The following is a 19,036-nucleotide window of genomic DNA, read 5'->3' on the forward strand; positions in this document are numbered from 1 at the left end:
ATAATACAACTTTTTTTCTCATAAAGTTCTGACTTTATTCTTGTAATAATACAACTTTTTTTCTCATAAAGTTCTGACTTTATTCTCGTTATGTTACGACTTTTTTCTCGTAATATTATGACTTTATTCTGTAAATCTCAGATGTTTTTCCCTCAATGTGGCCCTAATACTCCGTAGCACATTTGCTCTTTGGCCCTCACTGCATTAGACTTCTATACTATATACTTAGACTATAAACTGTGTTACCTTCATCACAATGATCACATGTTTTGCAGCTCCAGACAGATTTTCTTTTTTTTTCTTCTTTTTTTGCCTAAAATGGCTCTTTTGTTAGTAAAGGTTGCTGACCCCTGAACTAAACCTTTAAAGTCATAATGCGCAACATAACATGACAATGGACTCAGTGGTGAGCACATGGCGAGGCAGACTTGAGGGCCACACACATCAGCCATGTTGCACAGCGTCATGTCATTTGAAGCACAAACACATTGTACAGATAGAAAAGGCCAAGGTACAGTAGCCAGAGAGTGTTGCCTTTAAAGCTGCAGTTGGTAACTTTATAAAAAATAACTTTTTATCTACTGTTTAGCTGTAAAATGAGAGTGTGCTCCGGCTGGTGGGCGGTGCTTGGTATTTCCTCAACTGATCTCAACATGGCTGCCGGGTCACAAACGTTCTCATTTTACAGCTAAACAGTACACTACAAGATGATTCTGGACACCTCAGAGTAGAGAAATAGGCATTACAGTAACAGAATATTGATTCATATTTGATCAGCGCTGACTAGTTTGACCAGAGTTCATGAGCTTTAGGAGCTGCGATTGACAGCTTGACAGAGCAGACTCCTCTGCTCTGATTGGATGTTTTACTTTGGGTGCGGTGGAATCTTGTTAATACCATTAGGAGCACTACAAGGAGGAAGAGAAACATGGTGTTTTCACAGATTATCTGTCTCATGTACTACTGTCAGTATACAGAGACAGTTTGAGCAAATGTATATAAAAAAAAGTTATTTTCATAAAAGTTACAAACTGCAGCTTTAAAGTGCTGACTTGTCTTTGTTTAAATAATCAACCAAAACAGAACTACAGAATTATGTGATACCTCTTTTCTGGTAATGACAAGAGCATTGTGACTTACTGTAGATAAACTGTCCGGTGTTGTAGAGGAAATTGGACATGAGGACCCAGTAAACCACCATGGCTCCAATAAGTGACACCATCGAGAAGATCAAGCTGGACCACTGGCCAAACTTGCCAAAGTAGTACCTACAGACATCGGGGAACTCCCAGTCGACCGTGTCCACGTAGGCTGGACAGAACACAGAGAATGAAGACATACATGTGGGATTACTTTCTGTCATGTCACAGACCATATTGTTGGAAAAAAAGCAGCATATTTTGGTGTTCTTAATGCTCTGGGGTCTCATTTATAACCGTTGCGTACGCACAAAACGGGGCCTGAAATGTGCGTACGCCACTTCCCACGCAATAGTTGTGATCTATAAAAACAAACTTGACGGGAGAATGTGCGCACCGGTACGGAAACTTTGACCCGTGCGTACGCACATTATGGAGGCACCGAGGTAGAGGAAACTGGAGACGCAGATGGTGAGGTGGTGAATTGAAGCCAGACTGTAGACATTAAATGTCATTATACGTATAAAGATGCCTCTCACACATTTAACTTCACTTCATACTTATAGGCCCTATCCACTTTATCATAAACATTTAAAAACAGTGTTATTTGTGCTATTGAGCCATAACTATTCTACAAGCACCTTACAAATGTAAAATATATCAGCCAACTCAAATCAAATTCTGCTCAATATCTCATCAGCGCTGTGTCACCATCACTGTCCCTCCACCTCCAGAGCGCAGAGGAGAGGATCGGACTACCGACACTCGCAGTCAGCTGTGGAGCAGCTGTTGAAATCATCATCATGGGTTGTAGAAATCCAAGATTATATCAAATAGCATTAAAGAATGGCAGAACAGAGCGCCAATAGTTTTAATAATATCTTCTAATAGTGTGCAGATATCACCAAGTACCATATTCGTTTTCATAAAGTTGTTGTGTAAAATCGCTGCAGTGAACATGACGTGACTTATTAATTTATTTATGTTTTATTAGATAGGGACAGATACAGTATACATATAGACAAAATGAAAACGGCTATCCGATGCAACTATCAGACTGTCTCCAGTGCGCCACCGCGGTGCGCCACTCTGCCTCCTCCAGTCACCTCCACCCGGCCGTACATTTTTAGTATGGATCCTACACTGTTTTATAAATGAGACCCCCAGGCCTTTTACATCTTTTACTACGAAATCATCCACAATCAGAGTTTGAGTCCCAATCATTAGCTTTCCCTGTAGCTCTTTCATAAATACTGTACCAGTCCTTACCCTGCTCTGTGGATGAGACAATATCCATATCATAGGTAGGTAGAGAGATACAAGACATAAAGACTTAAGGAAGTTTTTATTTATCATTGTTGTAGGTCTACGGTACGACGGAGTATTAGGGCCACATTATAAAGTAGTAATTTTACGTTGCTGACCCCTGGTCTAGGAGATGCCCAAGCCTCTCTGCTGAGGAACACTGACATTTATCATTTGACAAAACATTACCAAATTAATTTTACAAAATTAATTTTATAAAAATAAAGCTCCTCCCACCTTGCTTACTTTTAAAACACATGTTTTTATATATGCACCATTTATATGTGCAGGGAAAAAGGAGGAAAATCAAAAGAATTTTTGATGACTGACTGACTTCGGCAGTGTCAGTGTGCATGTTGATGTGAGGTGTAAAAGGCTGGCAAGTACATGCTAAAGGAGCCACTCCTCTGTGGGAACATGTAGACAACAGACACTCATCACAAACACCTACTATGGGTTATTAAACAAGCAGGTATACCTGGCTTCCAAGCACCTGAGGCAAATCGGAAGCAAAGGCACACACAGTGTCTGGGGTCATCGGTGAATAGGGGATAAAACAACTGATTGTTTTAATATGTATGTGTTTGTATGATTGGGAATGCTGACACTCCCTCCTGCACACTGCCAAGATCTGCTCCAGCTTTGGACAAAAGGTCAGGGAGTGCAAGTCCGAGCTGATACTAATCTCAATAAATCGGTTTGCACCTCATTCGCGACTGTGAGTGTGTCTACTAGTACTGTTCTCTGCAATAGACTTTATTCCTAAAAGGCTCCTGATCCAACCACAAAATAACTTCATTCTATGAAACAAGTTGTTTTATATCAGAAACATATTCAGATTTTAAAGGATAATTCCCATTTATTACATTTTTTAAATCAGAAATTATAACTTTTAAGCAGAATCCCATATTGTAAAAGTGTTGCTGGACTTACGTATTGCCTTTGGTGATTTGAGGACGATGTAACAACAGTAGAGCATCAGCAGGCCTGTGAAGATGAGGATGAGGATCCCCAGAGTGAAACCAGCCTAAAGGGACAAACACAACACTGACTGTTCAAGTTTGAGTTTTATGTCCTGTAAGGCAAATTTAATGAGCATACATATTGCACGTCTGCATTTCAAGAAGAACTGAAACCAATACACAGCTATAGTCATTTTAGTGGCTTGGAACGAGCCAAGCACTTGGAAGTATGTGGAATAAAGCAAATCACCTGCTTTATGCCCCAGGGTATGCTGAGTATAGACGTGCCCATCATTGTGTTCCATATGGCAAATCTGTGAGGAGAGAAAATCACGGTAATAATCACAGCAGTCAAAGACATTGGCAACGATTAGGTGAATTTAACGGACTGATTAAATGTGACTGTAGGACTGTAGGGCTTACATGGTGATGATACTGGGGTTTTTAGAGGTGTGGTCACTGCCTGTCACCTTGAAAGCCGTCCCCAGTGGGCTGTAGATGTAGATCTCCTCCGGCCCGGGGATCACATGGTTTGGAGGACTCTGAAGGAAAAACAGCCAGATATTAAAGATGAAGTCCTCACAGGTATAGTAACATGAGCCTTTATGAAAAGTAAGGTCACCTAACCAGAATAACTGTTATTTCATCTGACCACATTCCTTGCAAGGGCACTGGGCACAGTGGTTTTGTTTGATAAATGAAAGAGGAGGACAGTAGAAAGTGTTTTCAATGTATGTGCATCACCACTGGTCACATTTCCTAAGCTTGAAAATCTATTTACATTAGTTGCTCTGTAAATAAAACCAACAAACTGAAACGGTCCTTACTGCAGTAAATTGTATGGCTCCAGCAATGTTTACTGACAGGTTATTTGTTTTCTTTTAAGATTCTGTTGTCCACCATTTCGAGAGGAAATAATAGTGTGTGTACTAAACACAGACAAAAGGCCTTTTTCACTAAAGACATTTTGACATGTCACAGTAGGAAAAGCACAGGTGTAAATAATAAAATGAATGATGGATGATTCAGTTTCAGCGTCCTGCTATTGTGCATGCTGGCTGATGGTCACAAACTGTGTCTGAAATCACTCCCTAGTAAGTTACTATATAGTGCACTATATCTAATGTTTTATGTAACAAAACTGACAGTCATGCCACACTGCCTCCACTACACTAGTGAATCTCAGTTTACCGTTCACCACAGAGTATCTGTTGGAAAAGAAGCAGTGAATGAGTGAACGATGGAGAGAACACTTGAAGAAAACGGAGCCATTGTTAGTGATTAAAAAGAGAATGATTAGTTACCTACTATGTCTGCTATGATAAAGGACTTTTATAGGAATATTGAAATGATCACGGTTGCAACAATCTCATAGTCTACTATAACCATAGATGGATTACCACATGGGAAAAGAACATGCTGCACGGTTCTTATTATAATTCAGTGCGTCTGGCGTGTGCTCCTTGGTCTGTGGTTCCCGCCAGCCAATAGGAGAACCATAGAAGAAAACAACACACATGCTGTGCAATGTTGACATGCAGCCATTGTAAAAGCTTTACAGGGGAGATGACACATGGTTTGGTGTGGGGACCTTGTGATTTAGATTTAACATCTCTTTTTTGTGATCAATTCTTTTTTATTGAAAAGGTATAGAGAAAGATGTTACATATCATTCATTTTATCCCTTTTATACATCCCCCTCCCCCCATACACAGGTACATATACAAAGCCCTCATTCCAGGTCTAATGCACAACCCTATGTCCCCCCTCCCTTCCCAAGGCGACCCCTAAATACCCCCCCACCCCTGATCTCTTTCCCCCAAAACCAAAAAAAAAAAAAAAAAAAAAGTCAAAGTTACTGTCGATCACGCTATGTTTTTATCTTTAACTAGATTGTAAGCTGCATCCCACGCTCTGAGGGTCTTACCGCTGGCCCCGTGCATTCGGGCCACGGACCCCTCCATCAAGATAATTTCTAACATCGAGTTAGTCCACTGTTGTCTAGTCAAGGAGTGCGGTGGTTGCCATCTTAAGGCCAGCATTTTCTTGGCTGCAGTGAGACCAGCCCATAAAATACGTTTCTGTTGCAAAGACAGATTTAAAGAGGAGTCATCAGTTAATAAAAATAAAATAGGTGAGAGTGGAATCCTAACTTCAAGAATGTCGCTTAAGGTGAGAGATATTTGCTTCCAGAATTGAGACACAGCGTGGCATTTCCAGTACATATGCAAGAATGAACCCAGAGCACCAGATGGACACAGATCGCAGTTGGGAGATGTAATGATCTTCATAGAGTGACGCTTTCTAGGGGTGAGGTACATCCTGTGGGCAAATTTATAGTGTATTAATTGATGATCTGGATTTTTAGATGTACCACACAAATTTTTCCACACCGTGTCCCAGGAAACCTCTTCGTCATTTATATCGGTTAAGTCCCTACGCCATGCAGTTTCTACTGGTAAATGTTTACATGGTACAGAAATAAATGTGTAAAGTTTAGAGACCATTCCTCGTGTTGATCCCACTGAAGCCAATATTTTATGAAGAGGGTGTGTAAGGAGCGTTAATCCCCATGGTACACCATATGTCCGCATGGCTGACCTCAACTGCAAGTAGAAAAAAAACGATGAGCCCGGGAGATCATATTCAGCGCGTAAATCGTTAAAGGCTCGTAAGCCACTATCACCATACAGGTCCTTTAATATATTTACTCCCCTGATCTTCCATTGTGGAAATGAGAAAGGTATGTTGCCGGAAAGAAGGGAGAAATTATTGAAAATTGGTGAATGATTGTGCCATTTAAGACCTGCATGCGTCTGCTTCATTACAGTACGGTAGGTTACAAGTAGAAATGAAATTATAGGGCTTAAACGTAATTTGGCTTTTTTCAATGGTATGTTGGAATACACTAGGTCTTGTAGTCTATGAGGCGACGATAAATTTTCCTCAATTGGTCTCCAAGAGGCTGAAGAACTTGGGTTGAGCCATGTAGAGAGAGGACGTAACACAAAGGACCAGAAGTACACCTTAAAGTTTGGTAGGCCCAGCCCTCCCTGTGTCCTGTCTCGTTGGAGGGTTGTGAATTTTAAACGAGGCCTCTTTCCTTTCCATATGAATTTGGAGATTGACGTATGAAGTTTTTCCCAAAACCCAATAGGAGGAGCAAGAGGTATCATAGAAGAATAAAAATTAACACGAGGGAGTACATCCATTTTAACTATTGCTATTCGGGCTTGGAGTGAATTTGGGAGATTTGCCCAGCGTTCGAAATCCTTCTCTAAGCAATTGTATATATTTTGAAAGTTTCATAGTGCAATGGCTGATATAGAGGGGAAAATATCAACACCAAGATATCTGAAACACTTAACTATTGGTATATGGGAGGGCATGGGAGTTTGAGAAATAACTGAATTTAAATGCATCAATGCTGATTTTGTCCAATTGATTTTATATCCTGATAGCAAGCTGAACGAATCGAAAGTAGAAAGCAAATGTGGTAAAGAAGGACCTGTGTTATCTAAATAAAGAAGGATATCATCAGCATACAATGATATCCGGTGATCGGTGTTACAAAAAGTGATGGGATGTACTAATGGATGTTGTCTGATTTTATGCGCCAAGGGTTCAAGGGACAGAGCGAATAGTAGCGGCGAAAGGGGGCAGCCCTGGCGAGTTCCCCTAGAAATTGGAAACTGAGCGGAGCAAGTATTGCCAGTGATGACCATTGCCGAAGGATTTGTATATAAAACTTTGATCATGTTAATGAATTGTGTACCTAGTCCAAATTTATCTAAAGTAGCCCAAAGATAGTCCCATTCTAGCCTATCAAACGCTTTCTCAGCATCCAACGATAGGACCGAACAGGGAGAGTCAATACTACCCGTTGCATGGATAATGTGCAACAGACGACGTACATTATCAGATGCATGACGAGTTTTAATAAAACCAGTTTGGTCATTGTGTATCAGTTTCGTAAGATGTACCTCTAATCGGGTTGCAAGTACTTTAGCATATAATTTAATATCTCCATTCAGAAGGGAGAGGGGTCTGAAGTTACCGCATTGAGTCAAATCTTTATTTGGTTTGGGAAGCACTGTGATTATGGCTGTGTTGGCACTTATGTTAAATTTACCCTTGTCAATTGCTGTATTAATCATATCCAATAGCAGTGGGCCTAGTTTATCCCAAAAAGTAAGATATAGTTCCGGTGGAATTCCGTCCAAACCTGGGGATTTGCCTTTCTTCATATTACTCAAAGCCATCCTTACCTCTTCTAGGGAAATGGGGGTATTGAGCACTTCATTGTCAGATACAGAAGGCAGATTAAGTCCTTGAAAAAAACCTGTACATGTACTTGTATCAAGTGAGATTTCAGATTTATAAAGGGTGGAATAAAAGTTCTTAAATTCAGTGTTGATATCCCGAGGGTCAATCAAAGTACGGTGAGGTGTTTTTATGGCCGTAATAATTGAATATTTTTCATGTTTTTTCAATCTTAAAGCTAAAAGATGGCTCGGTCTGGCTCCATTAAAATAGTATGTTCTTCTGGTCCTGTGCATCAAAAACTCTGCTCTACGTCTCAACAAAGAGTTGAGTTCAGCTCTTGTCACCACTATACTCCCCTGTAACACCTCTGAATGTGTAACTTGTTGTTGAGCCTCAAGCTGAGCGAGAAGATTCTCCAGTTCAGCTATCTTGCTAAGTTTACTTTTATGAAGGTGAGAGGAGAATGCAATTGAGGAGTCCCTAATACAGCCCTTTATGGCATCCCATAAGAATCTCGGGTCGTCTACTGAGCCAACATTAAAACCTATAAAAGGTATTTAGTTTTTCCCTAAGAGAGACACAAAATTCTTCATTTTTGAGAAGCGAGACATTAAAACGCCATCGTGATGCCCTGGGAGGCGTGCCCTGGAGTGTGAACTGCGCTGAGACAATACTGTGATCTGATAGAGAGCAGGGCTTGATTACAACACTATGTATTTCAGAGAAAGATGCAGGTAAAGCTAGTATATAATCTATTCTAGAGAAACTTTGATGTCTTGCTGAGTAAAAAGTATATTGTTTAGATGTAGGATTGATCGTTCGATATAAATCTGTTAGATTAAGTGCTGATATGAAGTTCTGAAAATCTTTAGATGTATGTAACTGGGTGGACGTGATACGCTGAGCAGATTTATCCAATGTGAAATTTAGAAAAGAATTCATGTCTGCACCAATAACAAGTGAGAAATCCTGAAGATGTAGTAAGGTTGCTGTTAAATTTGGAAAAAACTCTGGTTCATATTGGGATGGAGCGTAAACAGAAATAAAAGCGAATTTACGCCCAGATACACTAGTCTTGATATAAGAGATCCTACCGTCCTCACTACCAAATTGTCCTATTATATTAATTGAGAGATTACGTTTCAGTACTACTAATGAGCCCCTGGTTTTGGTATCTACCGATGCAGATGCAGCCACATAGTAGTGTTTATTCGAAAAACGACGAACATCTGCCGTTCTTAAATGAGATTCCTGTATGAAGGCAACATCCACTCGTAATCTACGCAGGAAGTCTAAACAGGCCGTGCGCTTAATTTGACCATTCAACCCGTTTACATTCCAGCTGACTACATGTATATTACTCATGTTGACTAAAAATAACTAATATATGTTACAGTATATTTGAAATCAGAGAGGAAAAAATAGCATATTCCCCAAGTAATGCAGTGATCCGACCACAGTATGAATTTAGAGAAATGAAAGAGATCAGTCCCATCCCAAAAACCCCAGTCGCCATAAACCCGCCACTCTCCAAACAACATGAGAGCATAACAAATAAAAATAATAACAAAAGAAAAAAGAACCCCACACACATACATAATAATAATGATGTTAATAAATAAAGTAAAATTATAAAAAACACACAAACAAACAAACAACTCCCTGACTCCTCCTAGGGAGTCGGAGTTTTCCCCATCAGCTGGACCCGTGATCCTCGAGTGGCATGTTGTGGCGTTATTGCCACCATCGCGTACAGCAGCCCCCCCTCCCTCCCCATAATAGAAACAATTGTATCATACCTTAGTCGTTTTAATTACACAGTAGATTTAAACTAAATTAATCAAGTGTACTGTATAAGTATTGAGTTTTAAGAACAAAAAGAGTGCAGGCTTAGGGCTTGTAGCTTATAGCACAATTAGCATCGTGTCAGATATCTAGTGCTGCAAAAGTCCAAAGCCAGCCTGTCCTAGTTAGAGACACAGCATACAGAACAGAACGGAGCACAACATTGAAGTTGGCTTTCCTTATTAAGAAACAAAGAAAAACTGATACTTAAATAAAAGAGATGCAAACCAGTAATGAGTTTGCATATGCCATATCTTACAGTCCACTTCTTATAGTTCACACTGAGCTATCCAGCCAAGTTACCTGAATGAGTGGAGGCTCTATTCTTTTAAGGAGTGCACGAAGTTATTCGCCTCTTGTGGAGTGTTGAAGAGATGGGTCACTCCTCCACCTGTTGCCTTAAGTTTCGCTGGATAGATGAGAAAAGTACGAAAATCCAGTTTCTGCAGAGCGTCCATTGCGTTGGAGAAGGCCAATCTGCGCTTGAAAGTATGCGGGCTGTAGTCAGGGGTGAAGCGGATGGTCTTCCCTCCTATTTCCACGGCGGTGCTCCGAGCGGCTTTAAGTATCATGTCTCTGTCGGTAAAACGCAGCAGCTTTAAGATGAATGAGCGAGAGAAAGGCTTGCCATTTGCGTCTTCCTTGGGAGCTCCTACGCGGTGTGCACGCATGATTTCAACTTGACCCAACGCTGGAAACCACTGTGGGATGGCATCCGACAGGTAAGCAAGAGCATGGGATGTCTCTGCGTTTTCGGGCACACCGTGCACACGGATGTTATCTCTGCGTGACCTGTCCTCCATGTCAGCTATCTTGTCCTCCACAACCGGGTGCGACATACAGCGAGCCGGCTGTCCCACTCCGCCGAGCGATTTTCGCTCTCCTCTATATAATCCACACACTTTGAGATATCAGCTTTCATGACAACCATCTCGCCACGAAATACAGCAGCTTGCGCATCCACCAAAGCCTGCGTCTTACTTGTCAGTTGAGCGACAACGTCCTCCACAAGTCCAGGGATAGCTTCCTTGATAGCTTCTGAAACTGCTAGCTTAACTAGCTCAGCCAACTCCTCGTTGTCAGCTGAACGAGAAGCTACCGACGTTTTACCAGCCATCTTCCTTGTGTTCGCCGCCATCAGCGTGTGTGAAATGCGTTTAGAAATCGATTGAGGCGACCAAAACTTTTAAAAAGTTTGCTAAAGTATGAAGATATCATTAAACTCTGCGGGGGTTCTGCGGAGCGATGGTCTATGCCTACTACATCTCCTCGCAACGGTCAGAGATTTAACATCTCTGATAAAACAGATCTTAACATTAAAGCTCACAGAGTGCATCTCCATCTGAGCTACTAAAGACTGGGTTGTGGATTACAGTCGACATTTCATGACATGTACATTGTCTTAAGACTACATCTGAAGGGCTGTTCTCACATACAGACTCAAAGTAGCAGGCATTGCTTCTAGTTGATGCTCATAATGATAACAATAAATAAGCCGATGACCACGATGATCAACCGTTCCCATGTGCTTTTACATAGTTGAGTTGGAGCCAGCAGCTCTACAGCTAACTGCTGTGTTTCCCTAACCCAGGGGTCAGCAACCTTTACTATCAAAAGAGACATTTTAGGCAAAAAAAATAAATAAATAATATCGTAATATTACGAGAATAAAGTCATAACTTTACGAGAAAAAAAGAAAATCACACGTAAAATTACTACTTTATTCCTCATAATATTATGACTTTATTCTCGAAATCTCAGATTTATTTTCTTTCCTCAATGTGGCCCTAATACTCTGTCGTACCATAGACCTACAACAATGATAAATAAAAATAAAAATGTGAAATGAAAAAAAACAGTTATTCATTTCCATTTTTAATGAATAAAGTTATAACTTTACGAGAAAAAAAGGCATAATATTACCAGAATAAAGTCATAACTTAACGAGAAAAAAAAGTTGTAATAATACGAGAATAAAGTCATAACTTTACTAGAAAAAAAAGAAAATAACACGTCAAATTACTACTTTATAATATTATGACTTTATTCTCATAATACTACGACTTATTTCTCTTAAACTTATGACTTTATTCTTGTAATATTACGACTTGTTTTTCTCGTTAACTTATGACTTTATTCTCGTAATATTACGCCTTTTTTCTCATAAAGTTATGACTTTATTCTCATAATATTACGACTTTTTATAGTCGTAATTAAAAAAAAGTCATAATTTTTCGAGAAAAAAAGTATTATGACTTTATTCTGGAAATCTCAGATTTTTTTCCCTCAATGTGTCCCTAATACTCCGTAGTACATTTGTTCTTTGGCCCTCACTGCATTAGACTTATATACTAGATACTTGGACTATAAACTGTGTTACCTTCATCATAATGCTCAAAGGTTTTGCGGCTCCAGACAGATTTTTTTATTTATTTTTTGCCTAAAATGTCTCTTTTAATAGTAAAGGTTGCTGACCCCTGGTCTAGGTTATGTGGTCCCTTGCTACTGTGTGTTGTAGGTAGGTGATAATCTATCGATGGCTATAACAACTAACTAGGTAGTGATTGGACCTACTAGCAGTCTGTCAGAAGAGCCCGTCAGTCTGCTGTAGTAATGGACTCTGCTGTTGAGGATGGAAGCCTCAGCAGAGACTCTCTCCTTCAGGTCATCACCTACGATATTCCTGGGCTCGACGTAGAAAGGCCTAGAGGAAGCAGACAAAAAAAATCACATCATTTCTATTAGTATTCATTCTATCAGACCATTTCCATAATCCATTAAAGTCCCCATGTAACGGAAGTTAGAGCGTCTCTAACTGCCGTATTGTGACGTATCTCGCAGTGAAACGGAATATTTGAGCGGTTTAAAAGAGGGATTTAAATCAAATGAGTCGCATTTGATTGGGCCTCTAAAAAGTGGGCGGGCTTACAGTTTAGCTTGATACAGAGCTGTTGGCTCCACACACACCTCCCTCACCTGTTGTTAGATCAGGAGGAGGACGAGGGAGAGATGAGAGGGGAAACTTTACAGACCGGCTGTGTGGTAACTTTACTGTAGCCCAACAGTACATGCAGATGAACAGCACCCAGAGACCATCCGGTGGACGTTCCCTGCATGTACTGCTGCTCCGCAGTAACGGAGTTGGTTGAAAATCGGTAAAGTTTCCCCTGAATGAATCAGACTTCAGCCACATTGTTTTGGAAATGAAAACAGCGTTTTTGCCCTCTGATATCCAAAAACACATCTCTTTGTGCATCTCTCCATATTGCTCTGTTAGCTACTTCGATCAAATATTGATTCGATCCACAAACGATTGGCTAGCTAGTCGCCCAAAGTCTCATTTGATTGGATGAATTTTTATACATGCCCCTGAGTGCAGGATGAGTCATCACACATTTGAAACCATTTACAGGAAGAGAAAAGACAGAGACTCTGATCAGACTTTGATGTCAAAATACTTTGACATTACATATATTTGGCATATAACAAGAGGTAAAGGAACAATTAACACAGGGACGCAGGATTATAACTGGGAAAATTACATTTTAATTGCATGGGGACTTTAAATGTTTAAATCAGGCAAAAACTTTGTGTGATTCCAGCTTTTCCAATGTGAGGATTTGCTGCTCTTCTCGGTTTCACATCTAAACTGAATATCTTAAGAAAGTTGGTCGAACAAAATAAGAAATCGGTTTATGTCAACTTGGGCTCTGTCAACTAATGACGGGCATTTTTTCACTATTAGATCACGCAATTGATCCAAAAATAACAGAGAGATTGAAAGTGAAAAGTTAAATGCATCCCTAAATTGGAATAATACAGAGCACAATGTCTTGACTGAAGGAATTCATACACGCTAAAACAAACGTACACGTGTATGTGACTTCCTGGAAGGCAGTGTACAGTATGTAATGCTTTATGTGCTAGAAAGCTAGTTGGTCACTGTGAAATACCTAACTGGATTAAAATTCACACAGCTAATACTAGGGTGGTGCCAAAGACACACACACACTCACGCAATGTCTTAGTATTTGCTTGTCAAGCGAATTCCAGGCCCAACTTGTAGAAAGCACCTTGTTTATTATCTAACAAACACTGTCAGAAAAGAGAACCGTGCATAGTCTAGGCCAGCTCAGAAGACCAGGGTCCATGCTGGATTCAAACTTTGGGTAGAAGCTACTTTATTGGCCTGACACACACAGGAATTAAAGATAAACTAAAATGCAGTCCAACAAAACATCATGTGAGCAAAATGCAGTAAACAGCCTCCATCTCCTCGATGGAGTCATTCTCTAAACGACACAATGCCAGATTAAAAGATTTTCATCGTTAATATGTATGAAGTGTACAACTAGAAAACTTTAACACTATACCGCCAGGCTCCTGAAGGCCCCGACACACCGAGCCGACGGTCGGCTGTGGGACAGTTTGTGGCCGTTGGTGAGCGTGTCCCGCACCGTCGGGTCTAGTCTGCCCACGGGCGGTTTGGCCGATTCATGTTCATGCATGTTGAATCGGCGGCGGAGCTCGTCGGTGAGAGAAATCACTCTGATTGTCTGTTCAGCTTAAACGAATCAGTGCACGAGAAGAGTAACGGAAACTCTTGACGAGTAAAGTCAAGACGACAAACACACAGAAGTCTCTTCTCGTTGTTCATCTTCATCTCATCGGATCGTTCCAAAACACGTAGATTTTCACAACGACATGAACTAGGGATGTCCATAATTAACCGTTTAACCGCTAACCGACATTGAGCATTTTAACCGATTAACGGAGAATACCCAGAACATGCCATAATGGCACTGAAGACATTGTTTCCATTCCCATCCACATCCTTGTGTGAGGCCGGATTTTCACCTCTGACTGCCAAAAAAAAAAGCTCCGCAGTAGTCTTGATGTTAGAAACATGTTGCGCTTGTCACTCACACACATAACACAACGCTACGACCACCTTGTCTCTGGAAAACAGGATCAGGGCTCACATTGACGGTGAGTTCAGTTTGGATTTTTGTGTGTTTTGTACAGTAGTTTAAATTGCATTATGCTTTTACTATGCTTCATATATCTATAACATGACATTAGTAGTAGATTAGCATCAGATGTGTAGCAACCAACCCCCCACCCCCCACCCCCCACCCCCACCCAAACGGTCCATCAGAAATATTATAACTGCTGTCTGGTCCATGTAGTCAAAAAGGTTAGGTACCCCTGCACTGGAGCACCAAAAGTGAATTAATCTGCCTCTGTAAAACAAATTCAGTTTATTTTCTTTCATTGTGCCTTTTAAAAAAAATTAACTATATATTTTGTAGTTTTTTATTTCTTCAGTAGGAACCAATGGATTTGTAGCTGAGAGCCACAGACAGAGTAGGGAAGTCAGAAAGCATCGAGAGATTAGGCTTGGGCGATAGATGAGATTATCATTCTACATTATATTGGTTGGCCATGGTAATGGTCCTCATGTGTCCACGATAACAGAACAATGTTCAATTATGCAACACCTGTTATAAATTTTGCATCATATTCAGTCTCTCTCTCTTTTTCTGGTTCTTTCTCTATGCTCCATCACGTTGTTGTAGCGTAGCGAACGTCTGATGATGTAGCCTACGTGATTAACTCCAGGAAAAATGTCCGCTCTCGTTAGACTAAAAGAATGCTAATGCACCTATTTGGTGATTCTTTGGTTTTAAACCCAACGGAGAGCCAGAGATGTGAACAAAGTGATTTGTAAAAGCTGTGCGATAAACAAGTCGGGACACCATAAATCTTTGCTCCCAAAATACGTAAAACTGTGTGAGAGAAAAACAACTGTCACGACTCCATCCACAAAGAGCAGCCAGACCAAAACTCCTACCACGGCGAGCAATCAGCCCTCCATCGTCGGGGCTTTCGAAAAGGCAACAACAACAAGATGTAAACGTGACAGTCAACGGTGGCGAGACTGTACGAGGGCAGCTACATTGTAAAAGAAATGGTTTCCATCCATGCATTTAAAAAAAAAAAAAGACAGTTTCAAGGAAATGGTGAATACATTAGAACGCCAATATGACTTACCAACTTCAGCAAGAGGTTTCCGCCAGCGTATTGCCAGCCCGGCGGCCCGCAGTGCTTACTGCCTATACATTGTCGCCACTCTGTGGCCACTTGTCTGTATTGCAACATATGCATCTCCAGCCTATAGACGTCTGTATTGCAACATATGCATCTCCAGCCTATAGACATTTATATCTGTGTGCCTCCTCAGCTTTTTTTTATATCATTGTTTTAGTCGTCAGTAGGGGGATTTCAATATCGTCCAACCCAATGAGAGACAGATAAACACTGTTGGTTTGGCTCTGTATAGGCAACTTTGGTTGTAACGCCCAGAAATCATGAATATGATCCCCTTTATACCGTTGTCTGGTATAAACGTATACATTAGCTCTAAATGTTCTATTAGTGTGCCAGTAAATGCAACACCTTCATGTTACCTACTGAACAACATGAACCTGTGTGCAGCTGTATCTCACTAGAGAAACTTTATTATTCTCTGTCATGTGCACACACACGCGTAGTGTGCTGGTAAGTACTGCATATTGATCGGTGTAGTGTTTCAGTGTAATCTACCTTTTAGCCTTGAAGTCCAGTGAGTCTGTGGAGCCTCGGTGGGAGTAGCTCTCTCCAGTCTGCTGTGAGCTCAGCAGAGGCCTGCATTCTTCCTCCATGATACCTCGGACTTTCAGCTAAAGCTTCTCAACTCTCATCACCTGACTGGGAGGAAATGAGTAGTAAAATGTAATCAGTGACTGTCACAGAGCTACCATAAAACAGTATTTGTGCAGTACAGTCGTTAACAGAAATCCTATGTAGTTGACATTACAGCTGTGTTGTTTCTGATTTGTGAATGTGTTGTTCTACCTTCCAGGTAGCCACTGGTTCCAACTCACTTCATCATGCTTTGAAAATCAACCCGTAGACACTTGATAACTGGGTAATCCATAACAGTGAATACTGTGTTTACTGGATTATCTGTCTCAAGCATGTTTCAAATCTCTGGAAGCTGATTTTCATACAGTCTAATAGGAGTGTAACGATACGTTTTTACAACGATACGATACGATTTCCATGGTTCAGATACGATTCAGGGTGATATTTGGCTCATCTAGAGCGATACGATACGATTCAATGATTTGAAATCGATACAGTAACTTTTTTTGCCAAACATTCAGTCAGTGTGACTGTGGAATAAATATCTGATACTGGACAGTACAGGTCGGGATTCCTCAGTTTTTCTTGTAAGGGAATCAGGGATAAATTAATTATGGATATAAACAAGTAAACAACGTTTAATGGCAAATACATACACCTTTTATTGGAAAATAATAAAAAGTGCAACTGCAGGACCTGCTGATTCAGTTCTCAAGATACAAGGCAGTGAAATATTTAACACAAAATATAATAAACCAACTTCTATTCAAGTTAAATGAACAGTGGTTTAACCTGCTGCTTCTGTCCTCATTTTCAATATAAACGGTAGAGCAGAAATACAGAGATCAACCGCTGATAGTGATCAAACAGCTGATAGTGATCAACAGCTGATGGTGATCAAACAACTGATAGTGATCAACAGCTGATGGTAATCAAACAGCTGATGTAATCAAACAGCTGATAGTGATCAAACAGCTGATAGTGATCAAACAGCTGATAGTGATCAAACAGCTGATAGTGATCAAACAGCTGATAGTGATCAAACAGCTCAGTGACGTGACATAACCATAACCTCAGTGACATAGCCTCAGTGACGTGACATACCTCAGCTCAGCCAGGCGGCACGTGACAACACAAAGGATCGTCTGGTCAACATGTTGTTGACTTATTGAAACTGTCTGATGAGTTGACTTCAGCCTAACTTAATTTATCTTATAACACAAACGTACAGAGATAATAACGTTCATATTAAGTGCTGAGATTCGGCTAACTTTAGATAAAGGTGTAAAGGTGTTCCTACCGGAGAGCGACTTTCTGTTTCCTGAAGTAACGTTATCTGAAGTAACGTTATCTTAGCCAACTAACTGAGGTGAAAGCCCACAGAGACTAACCCGTCTAGATGACTGTTAGCATAATGTTAGCGTAGTTAACGTGATACAATGAGTTGAATGAGTCCGTACCACAGTGTGCAGTGAAGCTCCTTCCTGGTGTCTTCAGCTCATCTCAGGTTCGCTGTGTCAGCAGATGTTCCAACCACAGTCTGACTAACGAGACTAAAACTAGACAAACAATCAGACGACAACACTCAGCGGCGGATGATAACAGAGGCTAAGAAAGAATAACTGTTATATAATATATACAGTAATATAATAACTGTTACTGTTACTGTAAAGGAAGGAGATCATATACTAGGAGGATTGTTCCCGTGATGAGTCGAGCTGTGCTGTCTTATTGTTATTAATCACCCGACTTCTTCTTCTTTGTTTTGTAGGTCCTCTTCTTCTTCTGGGGGTTTGCAGAGACCGTTAAACTACATTACCGCCTCCTGCTGGACACAACTGGGATGTGTCTTCACCAGGAGGGAAATCTGTGTATATTTTTCTTAAAAAAAAAAAATATATATATATATATATGCATCTTTTGCTTATAATATCAATACCATATATATATATATTATATATGTTTTATATATTTCTTTATATTTTTCCGCCAACATATATATTTATATATTTATATATATATATATACACACACAGTAATTGCCCAAATTGCACCCGACGGCATAGGCCATCGGTGTGTGAATGAGTATCTAGATGAGATCCTGATGGGCAGGTTGGCACCTTGTATGGCAGCCTCTGCCATCAGTGTATGAATGAGTGTGTGAATACTGACATGTAGTGTAAAGAGCTTTGACTGATCGGAAGACTAGAAAAGCACTATATAAATACAAGTCCATTTACCATATATATCAAAATATATATAGAGAAATATATATATATATATTTGTGTGTGTGTGTCCGTGTGTGTGTGTGTGTGTGTGTGTGTGTGTGTGTGTGTGTGTGTGTGTGGGATTGAGTGTAAATAAAGTCCGGTGTGTGCACATTATTAATATGAATACGTGGGGCAACAACATACATTATGTTATGATTTGATGATGAAATAGAAGCTTCCTTTAACATCCACATACTTTTGACCTCACTGTCAACAGCCCACAGATGCATCCACTCTTCAAATGAAAAACAAATGAAAGCATTGATAATCCTGTAAAACATTTAATGAACAACATAAAAAGAAAGATGATCAATACAACCGATAAACATTTCCAGCAACAATCAGCACGACGTTTTCCAAATTCAAACAACTTTGACCTTTCAAAGACTATTAATGTTTGCTGTCCTATAACTCTGCTACATGAACAAAAAAAAAAGATTTAAACACAGAAACATTTGAAGAATTAAGAGTACAAAATTATGTCATTAGATTGTCTATAGATCTTTTAGACCTTTGTCACAAAGGCAGTGTAACTGTAAATAGACATGACATTTTTCTTTT

At 40.1% G+C, this 19,036-nt stretch overlaps 1 protein-coding gene across 3 annotated transcripts in view; it reads right to left on the reverse strand.

The window, feature by feature from the left end:
• Nucleotides 1-18,005, reverse strand: part of slc38a9 (solute carrier family 38 member 9) — a 30,860-nt gene extending 12,855 nt beyond the window's left edge. The window contains exons 1-8 of one of the 3 annotated variants that reach the window (XM_074617316.1): nt 17,894-18,005; nt 17,665-17,763; nt 16,124-16,267; nt 12,092-12,221; nt 3,830-3,948; nt 3,657-3,720; nt 3,378-3,471; nt 1,141-1,311 (exon numbers count right to left, since the gene is read on the reverse strand). In XM_074617316.1, the coding sequence (XP_074473417.1) occupies nt 1,141-1,311; nt 3,378-3,471; nt 3,657-3,720; nt 3,830-3,948; nt 12,092-12,221; nt 16,124-16,221 (676 nt within the window). In that variant the 5' untranslated portion in view covers nt 16,222-16,267; nt 17,665-17,763; nt 17,894-18,005. Of the gene's footprint in view, nt 1-1,140; nt 1,312-3,377; nt 3,472-3,656; nt 3,721-3,829; nt 3,949-12,091; nt 12,222-16,123; nt 16,268-17,664 lie in introns of all 3 variants that reach the window. The other 2 variants (XM_074617315.1, XM_074617314.1) reach the window with 2 other exon arrangements.
• Nucleotides 18,006-19,036: the final 1,031 nt, after the last annotated feature.

The sequence above is a fragment of the Sebastes fasciatus genome, chromosome 19 (assembly GCF_043250625.1).
Source record: "Sebastes fasciatus isolate fSebFas1 chromosome 19, fSebFas1.pri, whole genome shotgun sequence".
NCBI lineage: Eukaryota > Metazoa > Chordata > Actinopteri > Perciformes > Sebastidae > Sebastes > Sebastes fasciatus.